Source organism: Monodon monoceros, unplaced genomic scaffold (assembly GCF_005190385.1).
Source record: "Monodon monoceros isolate NGI ecotype Baffin Bay Population unplaced genomic scaffold, NGI_Narwhal_1 Super_Scaffold_12, whole genome shotgun sequence".
NCBI lineage: Eukaryota > Metazoa > Chordata > Mammalia > Artiodactyla > Monodontidae > Monodon > Monodon monoceros.
In genome coordinates this window covers 47,239,866-47,261,979 of record NW_021703768.1, presented here as the reverse complement: position 1 = coordinate 47,261,979, position 22,114 = coordinate 47,239,866, and the positions used below count along the sequence as shown (strand labels likewise).

General features: G+C 38.1%; 1 protein-coding gene across 5 annotated transcripts in view; it reads left to right on the top strand.

Moving 5' to 3' along the window:
• The window catches only part of PDE4D (phosphodiesterase 4D), a 1,463,941-nt gene that overhangs the window by 569,815 nt on the left and 872,012 nt on the right, over window positions 1-22,114 (top strand). The window contains exon 1 of one of the 5 annotated variants that reach the window (XM_029216630.1): window positions 21,263-21,374. The exons of the other annotated variants lie outside the window; for them this stretch is intronic. Coding sequence (XP_029072463.1) covers window positions 21,280-21,374 — 95 coding nt within the window. The 5' untranslated portion in view covers window positions 21,263-21,279. Of the gene's footprint in view, window positions 1-21,262; window positions 21,375-22,114 lie in introns of those variants that run through there. 5 annotated transcript variants of the gene reach the window in all.

Here is a 22,114-nt window from a genome sequence, read left to right as displayed (position 1 = left end):
TTTACAGTCTCCTAACCTGGGGCTCCCTCAGCACCCTAACCTCACTGAACAGAAGCATCATAATTCTAGTTGCTAAGACCAAATGATTTTGATTCCTTTTCTTTTTGACACACGACATCCATTCTGCAAGCAAAATATAGCTAAACCTTGACTATTCTCACCATCTTCCTAACTACTACTTCAAACCTGGTCAGTTAATTCTCAGATCAATTATTGAAATAGCTTCCTGTCTGTATCTCTACCTCCACACTTGCCACTCCATGATCTGTTCTTAACATGGCAGCCAGAGTGTGAGCCTCTTAATATGTAACTCAGACTGTGATATTTCTGTTCTCAAAACCTGCCAAGGGCTTCCATCTCATTCTGAGTCAAAGACAAAACCTCTCCCCACAAATACACACATACACAGAACCCAAGTTCAACTTTATCTCCCCTCGTCCCTCACTTGCTCAGCCCACTCCAGTCACACAGGCCTGCCTTTGCTGTCCTGCCCTGCCTCAGGGACTTTGCACTGACCATCCTCTCTACCTCTAATGCTTTTCCTTAGTTCCCCCCAGGTCTCAGTTCAAATACTACCTTATCATAGAGGATTTTTCTGACCACATAAGGCTGTACAGTTTCCTCTCCTGCATTCTTTATTCCCCATGTCTTTATTTTTCTCTGCAGAACTTATCATCACCTGATAGAATTTGCTTATTGTCTCTTATCTATTTCAAGGATTATAGGAATTTGGTTATTTTTATGCCATACTCCAGTATCCAGAATATGTAGTAATTATTCATATTACTTAAATGTCGTTTAATTAAATAAATCATTTTTACAACTGATTTGCACAAGTGGGATCATGTCAATTCTAATTTAGAATTTCTGTAGAGAAATGTATGTATTATACCCAAGGTAACCCACCCTATCCTTAAAATATATTTAAGAAATATAAATATAGTTTATTCTATTAGACATGCATAGAGAAATAGAATAGAAATATAGAAATAGTATATAGATGTTATCTGATGGCTTGTTAATCATATGGTTTTTAATATTGGATATAGCAAAGGATAAATGATGTCTCTTAAAAACTACAACTACATGCCAAAAAATTCTGACATTACTCTGATCGCACTTTAAGGCCATTACTATCCTTGATCCCAGTATTGGCATTTCATGTTTGTTCCACCGAGTTTTATTTTCTTTTTAAAATATTAAATATTTAAAGTATACGGAAGCTATTTTTACAACTGATTTGCACAAGTGGGAGTCAGCATATCAACTGTAACTCCAAATTTCTACAGAGAAATATACATATTATACTCTAGGTAGACAAACACAAGTAAGCTATATTTTCTATACTCTGAAAATTTAGTATCTTTATTGTCACAGAAATTAATTACCTGAGTTGTTTCCACAAAAGCCCTAATATTTATAATTAAGGTTCTGGACCACAGCCTTACTTTACTTTTTATATATTAAATTTTGTATATCTTTCTTTTTTCTCTCTTCAGTAGAAGTTTTATTAATGCAAATTTTAAACGTATTTGTCTGGCTCTCTCACACACATGAAAAGGAGTTGCATTTCCCTTTTCTACTCACAGAACATTATAACACCTGCCACATCTACAGACTCATGAGGCCAGAAATGTCAGGCTCTGGGAATTGTCTACCAAAGTCCTTGAAAGATCCAGTGTTTCATAAAGAGTTCAATTGGGATTAATCAAACCATCTTGACCATAGAAATTTTGCGGTTTTTTTAAGTAGAAAATGCTCCTTGGCAGTAGTCTCATCTAACACCTTCCATATAACAATGGGAAAACTGAAATATTCCCCACGTGCTTGAATAGTTGCTGGTTTGATTTAATCTCATCTATAGTAACTTTCTGTCTGTTCATTCGAACTGGCCAAGCCATTCTTTAAGGCTGCCATACTAGCCTACTTTTCCCTCTGTAATGATTTCCTCCTGAGGTTTGTATTCCTGGTTCCTCCTCCATGTCATTTGGATCTCAGCCTAAAAGTCACTTACTCAGAGAGGTCTTCCTTGGCAACCCAGTCTAAAGCAGCCTCCAGTCACCTGCTAGTACATCCCTTATTTTAATTCTCAGAATAGCATGCCTCACCATTTTCTTTCTGTAGTGTTTGTTTTTTAATATATAATGTGTTTATTGTTCACCTCACTACATTAAATACAGACGGTAGCCAACCTGATTGTGTTGTTCACTGCTATATCCCCAGTGATTAGAACATTTCCTGGCAGTTAGCTGGTGCTCAAAAATCACTTGTTTAATAAATGAATGACGTGATCTCTGTTACTTCTTATATTTGTATAAATGATTAAAAACCATTAGGGATCCAAGAGTGTAGAACTCACAAATGTGGACTCCCAGCCTCGTCATGGGTCATTCACAAAGCACCAGATTAACTGACCTGATCTTCATAGGTCATCAGGGTAGTGTGCCCAGGTGTTCTGATACTGTTAGACTACTCTGTGATAAACATATTGATCACAGTATGTTTATTAGTTTGATGATGACATGCATCTCCCATTGCCAAGCTCAGTCTTGCTTTCCTGCATCTAAAAGAAGAAAGGACTAATTTATTAATGTTTTCCCTTCCAAGAAATATTTTACTCAAGTATTTTAGATGAGTTAGATTAAAATATAGAAAAATCAGCTTTAATATTTTTTTCCGATCAGTAAAATGGGTTAATTATATTAATTCAGCAAATGATTTTTTAATACCTACCATGTACCAGCTCTTCTCTCATTTAATTTTAGGGGGAAGAAGACAATAAATAACTATATGGCAAGTGCAGTTTTAAACCCATTCATGTATTATTATATCCTTACTACAGTTCTTTCATGTAGAAATTATTATTCCTTTTTTTTAAACATCTTAGGGAAATTAACCTCAGAGGAGTAGACAACATACCCAGATTCGTACTGATAGTGGCAGAGCTGGGTTTTGAACTAAATTTTTATTACTCCAAAGACTCCCCTTATGCTTTGTCAATGGAAAAAAGGAAAATTCTATGAAAATTTAAATAGCAATAATAACGAAATTATTGTGAGCCTTATAAAACATTAAAATAATTATAATTCATACAAAGAATAAATTACCCATTCAAGTGGAGAGTTTGACTGTATGTTTTGGTCATAGAAACTAAGGACATAGACATTGCTATAATGCATTACTTTAAATGTCTAAAAAAATGGATCATTGTATAAATTAGACCTCATCAAAAGACCATTTAGATGCAAAGTTTATCAGTTATTGTCCAAATATTCTCATTAGAATAGCTCAAGTTGCTTTACAGTGTTTAATAGGGTGGACATTAGATTCTGGTAAACAGATAAGCCAGTCTTTCAGCCAACCAATGCTCCTTTGCTAATCCTTCAGCTAGTTTATTGTCTAGTCCCTGACAGACTGTAGTGTGGACCCTAGCCCTACATCATGTACTCTACTGCATTGTGAATTCTGACTTTGTGTTTTAGACACGGTATCCTTTGGAGGCAAGGAGATATTTGCGATTATAAGTATTATGGTTAAATGATACCAATAGGAAACGTGGGCTCTGTGGTGATATGAGAGCCGTACAACTAAATGACCAGTATCTATTTGGGGTGTTGAGAGCTGTAACTGAGAAATGAGGCATTTTGTGATTATGTGACCGGCCAGAATGATGCTTATAACTTCAAGTTCTACGTCACAGTTGAACCAGCCACCGAGATCTTCATATGATATTTGGACTAGAGTGTTAATGCTTCTATTGCTGGCATTTTGTCTGATTTGGGATTAATTCCATTGTCATGAATAGCTCTTTGGCAAATGAAAATGAGAGAAGTGTAAGATAGTAAAATTAGGGAATCTCAATGCAGGATATGTGCAATTCCAAAAGAATCATCTCTATCAGCCAAATAATTGGTTAAGTCAATGGAGACTTAATCAATTTTTAATTTATTTAGTCACTTCAAAAATATTTATCCATTGTTTATAGGTATGCTTGCAGCACAGTTAGGTACACAATATTCTCATCCTCAGAAATTTCATGGTCAAAGTGTGAAAATGAGACACACATACATTAAAAATTAAATGACAATTCAAGAAGAGGCACAGGCAGTCTGTGATTAAGTGCCATGTGAATAGTATGAACAATAAATGATATGAGCTCACAGAAAGGAAAGATCAAGGAAGGCACCATGGAAAAACTTGGAATTGCCTTGCTTTTGGATTGCATTGCGATTGGGTTGGGGTTGAAGTAAATAGAAAGTGTTCCAAGCTGGAGGTGGGGGAAATTAAAAAAGAGTTGAATGCATGAAACTAGGAATTAGCTTGTCATCTCTGGGAGACAGTGGGGGACTACAAAAGTAGTTCCTGACTATCTTGTGGGGGTCCTTGATTGCCGAGATGAGCCATTTGGACTTCATCCTGAGAATAATGGTAAATCATGGTAGAACCTCTACAGAGGAGTGGAAGGACAAGGAGAGTGCATTAGAATGACGAACCTGATAGAAGTGCTCACACTTTCCTGAAACTAGGGCGAGATTAGAAAGGAAGAAAGCAGTTTGAACAGTGCTTCTTAAACTTGAATGTACTTAAGAATCCACCTAGGTAGCTTATTAAAATTGCAGATTCCTGAGCCTTACTCCAGAGATTCTGTTTAAGTCTGGAGAGGGCCTTTAATCTCCATCTAAACAAGAATCAATGTGATTTTGATTTAAGTGGTCTTCAAACCACAATTTTGAATAATACTAAATTAAAATGCTGTCACAATAATCCAAGAATGAAGGCTTATACTATAATTTTGGAAGTAGCAATGAAAAGGAAATGATGACTGTAAAATATACAGTTAAGGAAGAATTGATAACACTTAGAAATGTTTGGATATACAAAATCAAAGGGAAGACATAGTCTAAGATGATATTAATGTATTTATTTCAACATATTGGATAATTTTTGTTTTTACAACTAGATTTGCTAGTCAGTTAATTCATCTAAAAGAGTCATGCATATAAAGATAATGCCCAAGTGTGAACTAAGGAGAAAATATAATATGAAATAATGAATATGGTAATACACATAGATAAAAAAGAAATCCAGAAAAATTAATCTACCATTTTGTATTATATTCAAATATATTCTAATGCTTATTTTTCCCATTATGGATTTAACTCTACTCAAGGTTCTTGAATTCATTTCATCATTAGATTTTGAAAATAGATGTAGAATTCTCAGTTATCTACATCTTCCCCATTTAGCTAAGAGGGCAACTCTAGGGAATATATTGGAACATCTCTGTAGTTATGGTTATCCTACATCCTCGAGTTGGGGAAATAATTATAATTAAAAGTCCTGGGAATGTAATGTACAGCATGGTGTCTATAGTTAATACTGTACTGTATGTTTGAAAGTTGCTAAGAGAGTAGATCTTAAACGTTCTCAGCACAAAGAAAAAAGATTACCTGTGTGGTGATGGATGTTAACTAGACTTATTTTAGTGATCATTTCATAAGGTACTCGTATCGAATCATTATGTTGTACCGCTGAAACTAATACAATGTTATATGTCAATTATATCTTAATTTTTAAACATAATAATAGTTTCCTTTTCCTAGAGAATTATCTGACTATGAACCCCAGTTTTTGGCTTGGACAGTATAGTTACTGGAATTATAGTCCATAGCGGGTAAAATACACAATCTTGGACCTTATGCTCAGCTGTTTCTAAGACAAAGTCATAAGAAAATCTTGAGGAGATTATCACCGTTAGGTTCTAGCTTATGCCATTGAGCCATCAGGAATGGTAGTGATGAAAGGTACAAGAAAAACTGAATTTTAAGTAGAAATTATAATAATTATCAAAAATTTTTCAGTCTCAGGTTGATGCAAATTTTGGGGTCATGGTGCTTCCACTGAAACAGTAATCAGTACCCAACACAAGTTTTCCAAAACCAGTTCCACCTTTTCTTTTTAAAATTTTTGAGTTTCTTTATTTCATACCTTCCTTTACACACGTAAACAAATTTCTTGGCCTTTCAGTTAATAACATCTGAGTATTTTTATAGATTACCTTTAGAGTTAGTATGAGCTATAACGTGGGATTAGGGACTGGAAATGTTTCTTTCACATGCATATTGCCTAAAATTACTGAAATTTCAAAGTGCTAGCTTCCACCATCAGAAGGAAAATAAATAAATCCAAGTGCCTTGAGGAGGTAAAACATTGTATATAAGTCAGTTTCAGTTAAGGGTAAATAATCATATTCCTTCATGCTTTAAAAGACTGATTGAAAGAGGGAAGGCTTTGACTTTTCAAAAGGGCTGAAGGAAGACAGGTAAAGAGAGGACTTGAGAGAAGTTGCAGTTGAGGGGAAAAGGAAGTAGCAAGGAAAGGCTGCAGACAGAAGGTGAGCAGTCTTTATTTGTGCTGGGCAGCTGGGAATTGTGCAGAGGAGCTCTTCCTGTGGGGTGAACTACCTGAGCCAGAACTATCCTCTTGAGTTCACACCGCCTCGTGCCCTGGGTCCCCTCTGGGGCTGACTTGGAGGCTGCCGAGTATGTCTTCTCTCTGGGACCTTGACACTCACTTTTGCCCCAACATGACAGGGATTATTTCCTCATAGAGAGAACATTGGTGGTTTTTTAGTGACAGAACTTATCAAATATTTTCTTATTCATTAGAGGTTAGCAAACTGTTTCTCAATATAAAGACCTATAGAGTAAATATTTTAGACTTTGTGAGCTATACGTATAGTCTCTGTTACGACTACTGCACTCTGCCATTAGAGTGTGAAAGCAGTTAAATACTTAGATAATCAGTAAATGAACAGATGTTGTTGTTTGCCAATAATACTTAATTTACAAAAACAGGTGGTAAGCTAGATTTGTCCCATGGCCATAGTTTGCCAACCCCTCTTTTACTGTAATATATGGTATTTCTATTGTGGACTAATAGACTGGCTTAGAAAGCTAACTACTTTTCCTAGCATAGTTTCCCTAAAGAAATGGTTCCAGGTTAAAAATAGATAGGAACCTGACCCAGTACTAGATTTGGTAAATTCCTTAAATAAAGAAATGTAAAAGGCTTTGGAAGTACATAAATAGTGTCTAGAAATTGGGTTGCAGTATTTTCTAGTTGTGTAAATTGTACACCTCTTTCTTATCTGTAAAGTAGGAATAATAATACCTACCTGATGAAAAGGCCATGGCCATCAATTGCCATAACGTAAGTAACTGCCCATTACAGCAACATCTGACATATAGTAGACCTTCAGCAAACGTTAGTTTTCTTCCTTCTTTTCCATATGCCAGAAAACACATATGGAGTAGAAATAAAAGTAGGGAAGAAAAGCAGAGTAGAAGGCATAACTAGCTTCACTTTTAAGGTACAACAGCTCTTTATTTCACTAAAGTATTCATTGCTGGCTTAAAGGCATAGTCCTACTACTACTTAGACACAGCTCATAATTTTCAAGAGCTCTGCACCTAACATGATACTGTAGGGGTTATTGGTTCTCCATTTCCCTCATTTCCTAAATTATATGTAATAAATGTATATATGTGCACATATATATAAAATAATATATATGGGTACCTTTGTATACATATATTACTTATATGCCAGATACTGTACTAAGCTTTTTGCATTTATCATCTCATTTAATCCTTACAGTATTTTACAAAGTTGTTCTCTTATCACCCCCATCTTATAGATGTGAAATTGATAAAGAGGTTAATGTAAACTACCTGCAGTCATACATGTAGAAAGTCTCAGAGCTGGTACTGAAACTCAGGGCTTCAGGCTGTAGTGTCCATTTTCTTAATAATGATGAATGGTATACTTTTTTAAATAAAAATAATATTTAAATACAGTGAGACTACTGTTTTGAGCATTTTGACTGAATACCTTCGTCCATTTATGGGGTATTTGCCCAATGCTAATGAAGAACTGTGTTGAAAACCCAATGTGTGGTTTATAATTGGTCAATTCGTCCCTATCTTTGAACCTGCACAGAAGCCACTTGCAAATAAATCTAGATCTCCATCTGGCACACTCCACAAAGCCTTCTAAACAATTCAGTGTGTTCACATGATGAGATTTCCATTACTTATGTATGAAGAAAGTCTGCCGTTTTCCATGCACTGAGCCGGAGGCAGGGAGGGGGCAGAATTATTCAGCCTTAGTAATATTAGACCACGGCTCTTCCATTTATTTGAAAATGGTCGTGTCGTGCTGAGGAGAATAATAGTTCAGATCCTTCTCCTTCCTCCAAACATTATGTCAAAACTACATTGATCAAAATAAATAAAATCTTGTATCATTGTGTCAAGGCTGTAAGAAGATAGAGTAAGCCAGCATAAACATTAAAAATGAGCATGTTGGAGAGTCTGCCTTGAACTGTGAATTCTATACATTTTTACCTCTCCCAAGGTTCTTGTTTTCTTCTATTCTACTTACCAAGTTACATGGAAATTTTACACTTCTATTGAAATAAGCAGCACCTTTTCCCCATTTTTTTCAAAAGGTACTATTTCAATAAAAAATTTTGCATTTACAAAGAAAGGGAATAACTGGGCTGCAATTCAGGTTAGTTTGTGAGTGTACCCCAGGTACTGATCTGAATTCTCTTGTTTGGAGGGAGCATGTATTCCTTGAAGACAGATTAAGAATCTAGTCTTTCCTCAATGCCAGGACCCCCTGTGAAGTCTTATTTACCTCAGTTCTTAAGGACAAACTGTAGTACTGCTGAAAAATAACATATTTGTTATCACTTGAGGAAAAGCCATTTGATATAATGAGCTAAGCTTATTCACCTTTCAATTAATATCGGCAATAGCTACAGTGAGATTTGAGTTTGGTGATCTTGGATACTTTTCTAACAATATTCAGAGACCAACCCCCCACCCCCCGCCCTTGGAGGCTAATGATTTAAACTTGAACAATCCGTCCTAGAATGACATTCCTGTGAAGTGGGAAAGAATTCCCCTATCTTACAGGTTTCTAGTTTGGGCACCTGAAAGTTGGGTTCCTGTTGAAGCTCTTCTCAATGTGTTTCCTTACTTAATTGCTATCTGATTCAGGGAGATAAGAGAGGAAGAAAGCAACAAAAAGAAAATATTTGTCTTTTTATGTATACTATATGTACATGGTATAGCACAGTATTTGCACAAGATCTGGAGTAGACCTGGGTTTAAATTTATAATCTCATTTAATAATTATCATCATAGTTATAACAACAATAACAACAAATTCTTACTGCATGCATAAAATGGCAGGCCTCAAGTTAAATGCTTTCCATGAATTACTATATTTAATTCTCACAAAATCCTGTCATGTGTATTTTGTCACTATCCTCTTACAAATGAGAGAACTAAGGCTCAGCAAAGTTACAAAACTTGCCCCCAAATCACACAACTTTTTGGGATTCAAATTAGTTCTGTTTGATCCCTATACCCATCATCTTAACTAGAACATTCCATTCCATTCATGAAGAAATTAGGAACATCCATGCACACAAGATGTGCTAATAGAGGGGCAGGTACTGGAACTGCAGAGGCATCAGGGAACTAGAGGGAGAGCTCTGTCTGCCCTTTGACAAGTTATTACCTTCTCTGTGCCTCAGTTTTGTTATCTGTACAATGGGGATAGTAATAAATTCTTGAAAAGCAGTTAGAACAATGCCTGCCTCAGAGTAAACTCCGTAAATATTAGTTATCGTTGGAATTGAGACATCCTGACCTCTGTTGTCCTATACTGTTTACTCCTTAGAACAGATAGATATTAGATGAGTGTACGATTCAGAGATGTATCACAACTTTTTATACATCAGAACAGTTTGGAGAACCTGAGGTTATATTAAGATAGCAATTTTTTTCTCTGTCACTATCCATATTCTATTTTAAATTATCTTAATTCTCCTCTCTTTTCTGCTAACCCCACTTCTTGATCCTTAGGCACGTATTTTGAGTTCTTGTTAGTTGCTTCAAATCCCTGCTGTGATGTTTGCTGATGGCTAAAATGTTAGATGATAAGGAACGTTATATTTTAATGGCAGATATTTGAGAAATTAAAATGCTTCCTGATCCTAGGAAGGAAACTTTCTGCTGATCAAGGGGATGTAGGGGGTAAATATTTAGGGATATAGGAAGGGACAATCACAGCCAAAGAATGAAGCACACTTACCTTGCGTTTGAAAGCTACAGATATCTTTTCACAAATTTTTTTATTGTTTCAGCATCAATTTAAAAGTTAAACTTTGAAAGAAAGATGAATTCTATTTTAGAGAAGTTTGCAGTTATTTTTAGCTCAGAATGCTATTTGGATTTCCCACATTTTTTATGCTGGCACAGTTTTGAAAGTTTGTGCAGTGATTTACTTTGGGGAGTTTACAGATACAGCGTTCTTACAACAGAGCCTATAGCTATCTCTTCTAAATATGGAATATTTGGCTTCACAATGCCCACTGCTTATTCCTACCCTCCTCATTTTATCTGTTCTGTTGGTGATAATGTGGGTTCCCTGCCCTGTCGATGTTTGTGGGGTTTTATTATGCAGTATTCAATATGTACAAAATAATCTTTGTAACATGTATAGGTTATAGAGCATATCATTTTTGAGCTACAATATTGTCAATACATCGCATCTTCTTTCTCCCATTGACCATCTCTTTCTTTCCCACCAAGTAATAACCATCCTACATTTTATGAATTTCATAACCTTCCTACCTTTAAATTCTTCATAAAATATCACATATGTATGTATTCTTTAAAATCTTGCTGGGACTTCTCTGGAGATCCAGTGGTTAAGACTTCGCCTTCCGGGGCTTCCCTGGTGGCGCAGTGGTTGAGAGTCCGCCTGCCGATGCAGGGGACGCTGGTTCGTGCCCCGGTCCGGGAAGGTCCCACATGCCGCGGAGCGGCTGGGCCCATGAGCCATGGCCGCTGAGCCTGCGCGTCCGGAGCCTGTGCTCCGCAATGGGAGAGGCCACAACAGTGAGAGGCCCACGTACCAGAAAAAAAAAAAAAAAAAAAAGACTTCGCCTTCCAATGCAGAAGGTGCGGGTTTGATCCCTGGTTGGGGAGCTAAGATCCCACATGCCTCTCGGCCAAAAAACCACAACATAAAACAGAAGCAATACTGTAACAAATTCAATAAAGACTTTAAAAATGGTCCACATCAAAAAAATCTTTAAAGAAAATCAAATCAAATCATATCAAATCTTGCTGCTTAAGTGTGGTCCACAGATCTGTTGCATTGGTGTCACCTGGGAGCTTATTAGAAATACAGAACCTCAGCCGCAGATCTGTTGAATCAGAATCTGCATTTAATAAATAATCAATTCATATGCACATTAGTTTGAAGAGCACTGTGCCGAATATATTATTTTGTTTTCCATGGAGTTTTTGCTTATTTTCTCATTTGTTTCTTGTGTTTGAACTTAAGAAGAAGAGTATAGTGTTCATAGTCTTCTGCCACTAGCTTTGTTAACTTCACAAGGCATTTCTAAGATTCATCCATGTTGTCTTGAGTAGTCATTTATGGCTGTGTGATGTACCATTTGTGTGAATATCCCAGAATTTATTTTTTCTTTTATTGATAGAAATTGAGGTTGTGTCCGGCATTTTGTTATAAAGCATAATCCTACTCAGGTACATGTCTCCTGGTGTGTGTGTATGTGTGTGTGTGTAAGAGACTCTATGCTAAGTATCCAGGAGTGGAATTGTAAGTAGTAGTCCATGTAAATGGTCACCTTTACCAGATAATGGTAAATTTTTTCCCACCAGCAATGTATAAGAATTGCCATTGAATTCCCATCTTTACCAACACATAGTATCATCAGCCTTCTTACTTCTTTGCCAACTGAGTGGACATTGCATGCCTTCTCACTGTGATCTGTACTTGCATTTCCCTTGATTACTAATAAGATTGATCACTTTTTCTTATGTTTAATGACCATTCAGCTTTTCCTTTCTGTGAAATGCCTTTTCATGTATTTTGAATATTTTTCCATTTTTTCTTCTTGATTTCTAGGAGTACTTATTTTAAAATAATCCTTCAAGAATTACATGTATTGCAATATCTTCTCCCAGTTCATGACTTGTTCTCTCACTTTCTTAATGGAAGTTCTACATGTTGATGTAGTGTGGTTTATTAATCTTTTCTTTCACTGTTAGTACTTTTTGTAACATAAAAAGGAGATCCTTCCTTGTATAAATATCATAATACTATTCTGCAATACTTCCTTCTAAATATTTAAAATTCTAAATATCTAAACACATGCTTCAAAAAATCTTTAATACAATTGGAATTGAATTCTGTTTATTATATGAGGTAGGAGTCAAGATTCATTTTGTGTGCTATGGGTAACCAATAGTTCCAGCACTGTTTATTGAACACCTGCTCTTTTCCCAATAGGTGGACATGCCATCTCTCTCAAATAACAAGTTCTTACATATTATAAAGGTCTATATCTGGGATCTTTATTTTGCTTCATTAGATATTTTATTTATCCTGTGCTAATACTTTACTGTCTTTATTAATACATATTTAAAATAAGCATTAATGGTTGGGAAAGTACTCTCACCCATTTCTTCCTGTTTGTTTTTCATATAAAATTTTTATAAGCATGTAGATTCCTTGAAATATCCTGTTGGAATTTGGAGAGAATATTATTGAATCTAATAGATCGTTTTGTGAAAAATTTTCTTCTTTATCTGATTTCTTCTATTCATGAAAATGGTATATCTCTCTACTTACTCGGGTCCTTTAAAAAGTTTTTTAAAGTTTAAAATTTTTCTCCATAATGTTCTTACATATTGTTTATTATATTTATTCCTAGGAACTGTATGTATGTACATATGTATGTATGTATATGTGTGTGTGTATGTACAGCATTTATCTGTTGCTGGTAAATGGAAGAACAATTGATTCTTGTAAATTAGTCACCCTTCTAAACTCTCTTAACATTCTAATAATTTGTCTACAGATTCCTTTGTGTTTTATATGTGGATAATGATATCATCAGAGAATAATAAGTTTTGTTTCTTCCTTCCTTTTCAGTCCATATATCTTCATTTTCTCTGTGTGTGTGTGTGTTTTGTCTTATTAAGCTATCTAGGACCTATAGTTTAATTTTTATTAGAAGTATTGATAATGAGCATTTGTATCTTGTCCCTCACAAAAGATATTTCTAATATTTCAGCTAATATCTTTCCAGCTCTCCACTATAATATTAAACTACCCATCCACTGATATTATTAAACAACTCATCCATTGACATTTTAATTTCAAAAGTTCTATGTTGAGTTTCTCCCTTTGTCATCCAGGCAAGATCACGCTTTTTCAACTCAGTTTGGCCAGGGCTCAAGTTCAGGCTTTGATGCTAAACAACTATCTGAACTTAGGCCAATGGTTGTCTTCCTGAGCTTCAGCTTCCTCATATGGAAGATGAAGTTAATACTAGAAATCCTCCATTTTAAGGAACCCATTCATTACAATATTCAACTCAATTTAATAGGAACTTTGTAAAATGCAAAGTATCATCTTAAATTTAATTTTCTGAAACAAATGGAAAATGTGTACATTTTGCCATACCAGTGTCTACCGTGTTAATTTTCAACATCTCAAAGTGTAGGATTAAGTCTTCTTAACATATAAAGACTCTTAACTATTTTTGGTCTTTGCTAGTTGGGTCTAATTTCATAGTAACAGGCTACTTCTTGTAATTTCTTTTTCATCTTTGAGATTGAGAATGACATTTCAAGGCATGGTGATTCATTTTTTAAATTTAACTATCAAACACTAGAAGTTTAGCATCCTCTCTTAAAAGTCAGCTAGAAGCTTTGACAGATGGACATTTAGCACCTGAGTAATTATCCTTCAGGTCTCACAAATCAGTCACTTTGAAAGTTTTATGATATCTTCTGAGGGATAATATCTACTCATTTTAAGTGTATTGCTGCTATATGATTGGCCATGATTTTGGAGTTATTTTAATGATAAAACAGTATATAACTTGAAGCACTTTGAATATATATATATATGTGTGTGTGTGTATATATATATATATATGTATGTAGTCTCTCTCCCTGAAAGAAATATTTTCTTCACTAAGAGTAAAAGTTGGTCTCCCAGGCATATTTTCATATTTTTCTACATATAGAGTAACATCTCTTCAATTAGGCATAGTCTTTTGAAGACATTTTAAATGATTATTAGGTATCTGAATATAATTTAAGTCTAAAATTCAACTATATGTTGCTCTATGAAACAAGTAACAAATCCAAAGTTCTTACCATGACCAACATGGTCCTTCTTGATCTGTCCTTATTTCCGGATACCCTCCAACTCACTTCACCCCAGGCCACTGGTCAGCTTAGTATTTCTCAAATATAACAGACTTGCTTCTATGTCAGTGTCTTTCCACTTGCTTTTTCCATAACCTGGAACACTGTCTCACTCCCTTACTTCCTTCAGGTTTTTACTTAAATTCTACCCTATCAGAGAAGGGTAGGATCTTCCTTGACCACCATTTCCAAAATACCACTCTCAAATACCATATTCTTAGTTCTTAATTTGCTTCAATTTGTTTTATAGCACTTAGCGATATCTGACCTATTTATATCTTTGTCTGGGTGTTTATTCTGTCTCTTCCAATTAGACGAGGAGAACAAGAACTTTTCTGTTTTCAATTCTTTTACTCCAGAACTTAGTGTTTGACACATATTAAATTTTCAATAAATATTGGTTGAATGAAGTAATTAATGTTGAGACAATCAGGTGCACATGTGTTTTCTATGTAGCGTTAAGGTCAGCCAGGCTATACTCAAAATCTGAAGGAGACTAGCACTGTCCTTTTAGTCTCTGTTGAAAGACTCATGATTTTCAAAATGTTAAAATGTGAAGAAAGAAGTGCATTGTTAAAAAGCTTAAATAAAATAATGCATGAGAAGTGTTTGGCAGAATGCCAAAAGTTAAATATTCAATAAATGCAATAAACTTACTTCCATCTGAACTCATCCTTTCCCATTTCTATCCTGTCACAATGGAAGTGTTGGCTTTTGTCTAGTTTAAGGCAAAGGCTTCCATCTCTATCTTAGAGTTTAATCCACCCTCGCCTTCTCAGGGACAGCTCTCTTATCCTCCTTCTTCCTCTCATATCTTTGATTTATTCTCTCTTTGCATCCTACCCATCAACCTTAAAACCTGATCCACCCAGAAAGGGCCCCTGTTGATAACTGACACAAAGTCACCATATTGGCTTGAGGGGGCACTTCATAAGAGGTGATTCATCGTCAGATGTTTTCATACGCCTACCTGCCCTCACAGATTTACAGAATCACTTGCCATTTTCTGAATGTCCAATGCCCCATAATTTCTCTCATCTCTAAGTTTTTGCCTATGTCAGTTTCTGCCCAGAATGCCTTTACCCTTTGACATTCCCCAAGGCACACACATACACAGTCACACAAATATATTCATACAAAATGAAATTAGCTAATTCCAATTTGTGCATAAGATCTTGGTCTCAGCTTAGATACCACTCTCATTGTGAAGACTCATTGAGCCTTAAGAATTGAATATCCCTCTTGTGTTTCCACAGCAGACACTACATATCCCCATCAAAACTCTCTCTCTCGCCCTCCCACTCCCTTCCCCCTGGCTTACAGCTACTTATGTATTTATTTCCCCTACAAAACAGTAAGCTCCTTGAGGACAAGTATTTTTTCACGTTCATCCATGAAATACCAAAGTCTGCGTGGCAATTAGCAGATAGTATATAAACTATATTTTTTAATTTGAATTGACAAATGGAGTGGTGTCATTAGAAAGTTACAAAATTGCTTTGTGGTAGTACTGAAACCTGTGGACCAACCAACAAGTTGCTACTGAATTAGCATCAATGTGCTAGTCAAAGGCAAGTACGCTCAAGAGTAGCATTTCTTACTTTAACATTTATTGCATATTGCCATTTGTTTCATACCAGAGAAAAAATACTGAAAATGACTTAATATATTGGAAATAATGGGATAGAGACTTTAGTACTAGTATTTATAGTGGTAACATTGACAATATATATTATTTAATATGCATATAGATTTTTACAGTTTTCAGAGTCCTTTTATGGCTCAAGGAAATACTAAAAAACATTGAAAACCTAGGGGAAATCTAAGACTGAATGTATCCTTTGGGTATTTCTAACCAGTCAGCAGATTAGCTTTATATGAGACAAGATTGATGATTAAAATTTCCAACTTTATGCCATTTGGCATTGAATTAATGCACCCTATCAAAATAACACATGTGTGTTCAAGTATACATGGGATATATGAAAAAAAATGTTTCTTACAGAGAACAGTATGGAGGTTCCTTAAAAAACTAAAAATAGAGCTACCATATGATCCAGCAATCCCACTCCTGGGCATATATCTGGAGAAAACCATAATTTGAAAAGAGGCATCCACTCCAGTGTTCACAACAGCACTATTTACAATAGCCAAGACATGGAAGCAACCTAAATGTTCATCAACAGAGGAATGCATAAAGACAATGTGGTACATATATACAGTGGAATAGTACTCAGCCATAAAAAAGAATGAAATAATGCCATTTGCAGCAACATGGATGGACCTAGGGATTGTCATACTGACTGAAGTCAGACAGAGAAAGACAAATATCATATCATTTATATGTGGTATCTAAAAAAGGTACAAATGAACTTATCTACAAAACAGAAATAGAGTTACAGACATGGAAAACAAACTTATGGTTACCGGGGTTAAGAGATAGGAAGGAATAAACTGGGAGATTGGGATTGACATATACATACTACTATATGTAAAATAGATAACTAACAAGGACCTACTGTATAGCGCAGGGAACTCTACTCAGTAGTCTGTAATGGCTTATATGGGAAAAGAATCTAAAAAATAGTGGATATATATTACTGATTCACTTTGCTGTACACCTGAAACTAACACAACATTGTAAATCAACTATACTTCAATAAAAATGAATAAAAAAAGCTTCATTGAAATCCTCCTCCCATCACCAAGTTAGAAATGGACTCTTAGTTATTGTAATTTACTACTTAATTCTGTGTTCTGGATAGAAATGATGCCTGACTTTCAACTGACAACATTTCTGCCAGAACTCTCCATCATTGTTGACAATAATGTTCTCCCTTGTTAAGCGCCCAGCAGCATGTTGAGTGACTGACTGGCTCTCTAGGGCAGATTGGAAAGGCGTTGGCAGAAAAGGGTGGTGGTAGTGTTGTATAATACTCTGTCTCATGGTAATGGCACCAACTAACTGCTTATTTAGGTTTATTCAGAAAAAGAAATACACTGATCATTTACCTGGACTTTATAATTATCGTGTTCATATGGGGCATCTTTGAAAGCTTTCACTACTCACCATCAGCATATCTGTATAAAAAGTGAAAAGTCCAGCTTGTAAACACGCTTTTAGACTGTCCCATAAAACTCCAACATCTATGATCATTCAGTGGGGAAAATGGATTTATATGACATACAAGCACGGAAAACCAATGAGTCAATTGAATATTTCCATGTTTTGGTTGTTTCAAATATGAGTAGGCACCCCCTAGATTAATGAGAAGAGTTTTTAAGTAGAAGACCTGGAGTGCCCATTTTTAGCAGTATAAGACTTTCTTTTAACATAGAGACAACTAGAGTAATAGACAAAGTGTATATTTTCATGGGATCTGGGCTCTTAAACTGGTTTTTCCAGAAAGTGAGTCCCAAGGGGAAGTCAACAAAGAGCACCTGGAGTGTCTTTGCAACCACGTAATAAGGGAGTAGGTCTGGATCAGTAGTTATTGATATATTGAAATCACCTAAGGAGGTTTTTTTTAAATGCTCTTGTCTGGTTCCTCTTCTGAGAAATACTAATTTCACTTGTTGGGGCACAGGAATGATTTCTAAACTTTAGACTGAACCAGAATCACCTGGCAAACTTGAGAACCATACAAAGCCCCAAGCGCTATCCTAATTGAAGGAACCTGGGCCTTTGGGTGCTTGATTTGCCCTCCAGGTGATTCTGATAACATCCCAGTTTGAAATCACTGGTCTAGCATTCAGCATCAGGCATTTTTCAAGTCCTCTCGGTGATACTCCCTAGGTGCAGCCAAGGTTGGGAACCAATGATGAAAATAATATTTAGGATTCTTCCAAGTCTGAAAGGAATAATGAAAAATCGCTAGCTTTTATTAAACATTTATTGTATATAATGTATTGTGCTAAGTATTATTTCACTAAATAATCAGCAGACTCTGGGAAGTAGGTAATAGTAGTACTACTTGCATTTAAGAGAAATGGAGGGTTCGTAATTTAGCTAAGGGCACATGGATGGGAAGTGGTAGACTGGAATCCAAGATGTCTTCCCTCAAAGGTCACACAATAAACTACTACTATCAGTAGTTATAAGAGAAAATTATTATAAGAGAAATTGAAAACTCTCAAAGTTGGGAACATGTTAGAAGGTAGTATTTAAATGATTTTTTATATGTAAAATATACTCGACTTGTAATTATATAATAAAACAAAGAAGTCATTTTTTTTAAATAAATGGAGAATATAAGAAGAGTTCACGAATTAAAAGGAAGTTGAAAACTGACAGTTTTAGAGAAGCAGGTTAGATTTGAATTATTCTGTTTATTCCGGAAAGAAGATCATAAACTGCTTATACTAGTAGTATTTGAGGAGTGAAAATAAGAATTATGGATAGAGATATTTTGTCATAGTTATACTGAGGAGCAAGGTGGCAAGCATTTCAGGGGAAAGAAGAAATTTGTACACTTCTCTGAAATGGTTCCAAATGTTAATAACACAATGAATTAAAAGAAAATAAGCAGTATATACTCCATAACACTTCCTTTTCTCTCCTTTTGTGTTTGGAAAGATACCAGCTCAATGCCTTCCTAGGCATGGAAAATGCTTTGTCCACTGCCATTAGTTACACTTGTGTCTGTAAAGGGGAGAGAGAGTGCCTCCGTCAAGTATGTTTTCAGTCATATACGGAGGGGAATGGTACTTGGGAGACTGTCCTGTTCCTCTCAAGACATAGCCTTTCTCAGGTTTTGTGCATGGGCCACGTATGGCAGAGTGCCAATACTGAAATGTTGGAGGAAGGGACATTTCCTACTGTAAAAAGCAAGAAAAAAATCCCATAAAGAGATGCCAAGGGTCTTTTTGCAAAGGATTAAATTTAATCCTTCCACTTAGAGAAGGGGATACTTGGACATTTTATAGACTGTTCTTACTAACAAGCCAAGTGAGCATTTATTTTCATTGATGTGATTTCCCAAATGGTGTTTACACTGATCATTCACTGTATGGAGAACACTGGATTTTCAGCACTCTGGAGAATCTGTGAGTTGGTTCCTGATTCTGGTACTTTAGTATTCACTATATGATATGCATAAAATGTACGTATTCAATTATGTGAAGATTGAGTGTGTGCAGAGAATGGAATAATTATGCTGCCAACAAGCTATTGTGGGCCCTAAATATATTTATATTTCAAATAATGGATGGTTCTGTAGTAACTCCCACAAAATCTAATTCTAGGATTATTTTAACAGTGAGTAAATGACATATGATCTTTAAGGAATGTGGTAATATAAAAAAGGTACAGGAAAAAGTATATATTGCCCTGAAATTCTCTTGGCTTCTCCAAAATATTCAACATGGCAGGAAAATACAAATTAAAGGAAGACAAATAAAAATTGAATTTGGATTTTAGTGTCAAATATGACTCTAATTTCTGTCGAATAATAATGATATGATATGTTTTAAAATGCTTTGGTACTAGAGCTGTGTTGTGTTGGAAGTGGCAGAAAGGCAAAATTGCAGGCAGGCGCTGATGGTGGAAACCACTGACGATAACCAGAGATTTGTAATAGAAAAGGTACCCCAACCTTAACTGTGGTCAGCTAGTTCAGCCATGGCAACGGGCTCGCCTTGATTTCCAACTGGGACCACTGCTGGAGATCTTAATCACAGAAGCAGCAGCAATACAAGCTACCAGTTGGAGGAAGGTCTTCAAGAGGAAACACTGGGAATTCTCCCTGCTATGATCCACACAATACTTAATCCTATGTCAGGGACAGAGACTGAACTAACTCTAAAATTGGATCTTCACCTAGATCCAGTTTTTCAGCGACGTACACACACACCATTCTGGGCAACTTTGCCAGGTCACATCCCTCTTCTCTGGAAGCTCCAGCATGGGGCTCTTCGTCAACAAGCTCTGAGAATCAGCCCGGAACCACCAGACTCCATTTCTCCAAGAGGACTGAGGCAAGCGGAGGTGAAGAGGAAACCTCAGGGGCAGTAGGGGCTGTCGGGGGAGGGAGGCGGGGGCACGGGAAGGGGAAGGATCAGGACAGGTCTGACTCTTGACTGCCTGGGGTGGTTTTGGAGAAAGTCACAGCTCAGGCTCACCACTCAGGAGCTGTCCAACTTTTCAGCAGCCCCGGGATCGGGGTTCGGGGGCCCTGGACCGAGGAGGCGGCTACTCGTGCCGCTGCTGCTGCTTCTGCAGCTCCAGCTGCTAACAATTCCTGCTCTCGCCGCCGGCGCCCAAAGGAAGGAAAGCAAGAAGAAAGCGAGGAAGGAGGCACAGCCCGCTGGGGAAGCCGCGCACCGCGCTCCTTAGTCTGGGTGACTCGGGGAGCCCAGGAGCGTGTCTCTGCCCAAACCACTGTGGAGGGAGCCCTGTCGCGTTTCGTGACCCCTCCCGCTGGCAGAGCCCCCTTTCGGTCGTCTCAAGCCTCTGGTGGCTTCAAGTGGGAAGCTGAGCCCAGCCTCTGCTCGGCTCCAGAAGCAGCGGCGGCGGCGGCGGCGGCAGCATCGGGGAGGCGCTCGGGCCAGCGCGGCGAACCGGGCTGGGCAGCAGGGCGCGGAGCCGCGAGCCAGGATGGAGGCAGAGGGCAGCAGCCTGCCGGCCAGGGCGGGCAGCGGCGAGGGCAGCGACGGCACCGGCGGGGCCGCGCTCAAAGCCCCCAAGCACCTCTGGAGGCAAGAGCAGCACCACCAGTACCCGCTCCGGCAGCCCCAGTTCCGCCTCCTGCATCCCCATCACCACCTGCCCCCGCCGCCGCCGCCCTCGCCCCAGCCCCCGTGCCCCGTGCAGCCGCCGCCGGCCCCCCTGCCCCCGCCCCCGCCGCCGCCCGGGGCCGCTCGCGGCCGTTACGCCTCGAGCGGGGCCACGGGCCGCGTCCGGCACCGCGGCTACTCGGACACCGAGCGCTACCTGTACTGCCGCGCCATGGACCGCACCTCCTACGCCGTGGAGACCGGCCACCGGCCCGGCCTGAAGAAATCCAGGATGTCCTGGCCCTCGTCGTTCCAGGGACTCAGGCGGTGAGTGGAGAGCGCCCCCTCCCCTCCGCAGGCAAGGGACCACCTCCCCGGGGTTCAGAATCTCCTCTGTGGTCAGTTTATCACTGGCTTTCCCGCACCCAGGGCCAAATTCTATTCCGGGGATTGCGGGAGGGCGAGCAGGGGCGTGTCTGGCCTTGCTGGAAAGGTTACGATTCAGGTGTGTGTAAGAGACCCCCAAAGTACGGCGTAAATGTTGAGTGTGCGTGTGAGTGTATGAGACAGGGAGAGGGAGAGGGACAGGTTCCCAGTCGTATATACCACCCACCGCTCCCTCCCGCCCCCCACTTCCATCCCACCCTGGCGAGTGAGACTAAACAGGCGAATTCCCTTTTCTCCGGGGGGAAGAGGAGGAAGGGTGAAGGAAGGGAGGCGGGGGGTTTGAGCCAGGGAAACACCCAGTAATCTGTCTGCAACCCCCAGAGTAAGAGGGGTTGGCAGGGCAGTTCTGATTGGGGCAGGGGGTGGGGGAATGGGTGAGAAAGCTTGGTCCCAGAATTGTGGCCAAAAGCCCGAGAACAACTCTAGTTTCTCTTTGTCAAGTCGGGAAGTAAATTGAACAGCGAAAGGGGAGAACAAACACGTGGGTGACCTGGAGAGTTTGGAGCAAAATGTTCAGCAATCCTTAGGAGAGGGAAGGAGGGAGAGATGGAAAGAGGGAGGGAGCGAGGATGCTGTGGGAGTTACACTGTGTCGGTGTGTGGTGTGTGCAAGCATTTGTG